The 429-nt window shown below is 64.6% G+C and overlaps 1 protein-coding gene across 1 annotated transcript in view; it reads left to right on the top strand.

The window, feature by feature from the left end:
- Positions 1 to 72: 72 nt before the first annotated feature.
- The window catches only part of LOC118452876 (chromodomain-helicase-DNA-binding protein 3-like), a gene marked incomplete at its 3' end in the record, with an annotated part of 1,750 nt that continues 1,393 nt past the window's right edge, over positions 73 to 429 (top strand). Inside the window, exon 1 of the mRNA XM_035900167.1 lies at positions 73 to 336. Coding sequence (XP_035756060.1) covers positions 73 to 336 — 264 coding nt within the window. The remainder of the gene's footprint in view (positions 337 to 429) is intronic.

The following is a 429-nucleotide window of genomic DNA, read 5'->3' as shown; positions in this document are numbered from 1 at the left end:
CCACGTTGGGCCATGCTGGGCCATGTCCGGCCATGTTGAGCCATGCTGGGCCATGCTAGGTCATGTCCAGCCATGTTGGGCCATGGTGGAACACGCCAAGGCCATGTTGAGCCGTGCCAGGCCCTGCTGGCCCAAGCCAGGCCGTGTCACCAGCGTGTCACCGGCGCAGGGGAGAACAAGGAGGAGGACAGCAGCGTCATCCACTACGACAACGAGGCCATCGCCCGGCTGCTCGACCGCAACCAAGATGCCACCGATGATGCCGACGTGCAGAACATGAACGAGTACCTCAGCTCCTTCAAGGTGGCCCAGTACGTCGTGCGTGAGGAGGACAAGGTGCGCCCGGGGGAGGGAGACACGAGGTGGGATGTGAGGGGGGGGTTGGGGGGGGGGTGGTGGAGGTGGGGAAGCTGGAGATGGTGGAGACGA

This window comes from Egretta garzetta, unplaced genomic scaffold (assembly GCF_000687185.1).
Source record: "Egretta garzetta isolate BGI_Z169 unplaced genomic scaffold, ASM68718v1 scaffold1998, whole genome shotgun sequence".
Lineage (NCBI taxonomy): Eukaryota > Metazoa > Chordata > Aves > Pelecaniformes > Ardeidae > Egretta > Egretta garzetta.
Note: the sequence above shows the minus strand (reverse complement) of the source record. Positions and strands in the feature narration are given on the sequence as shown.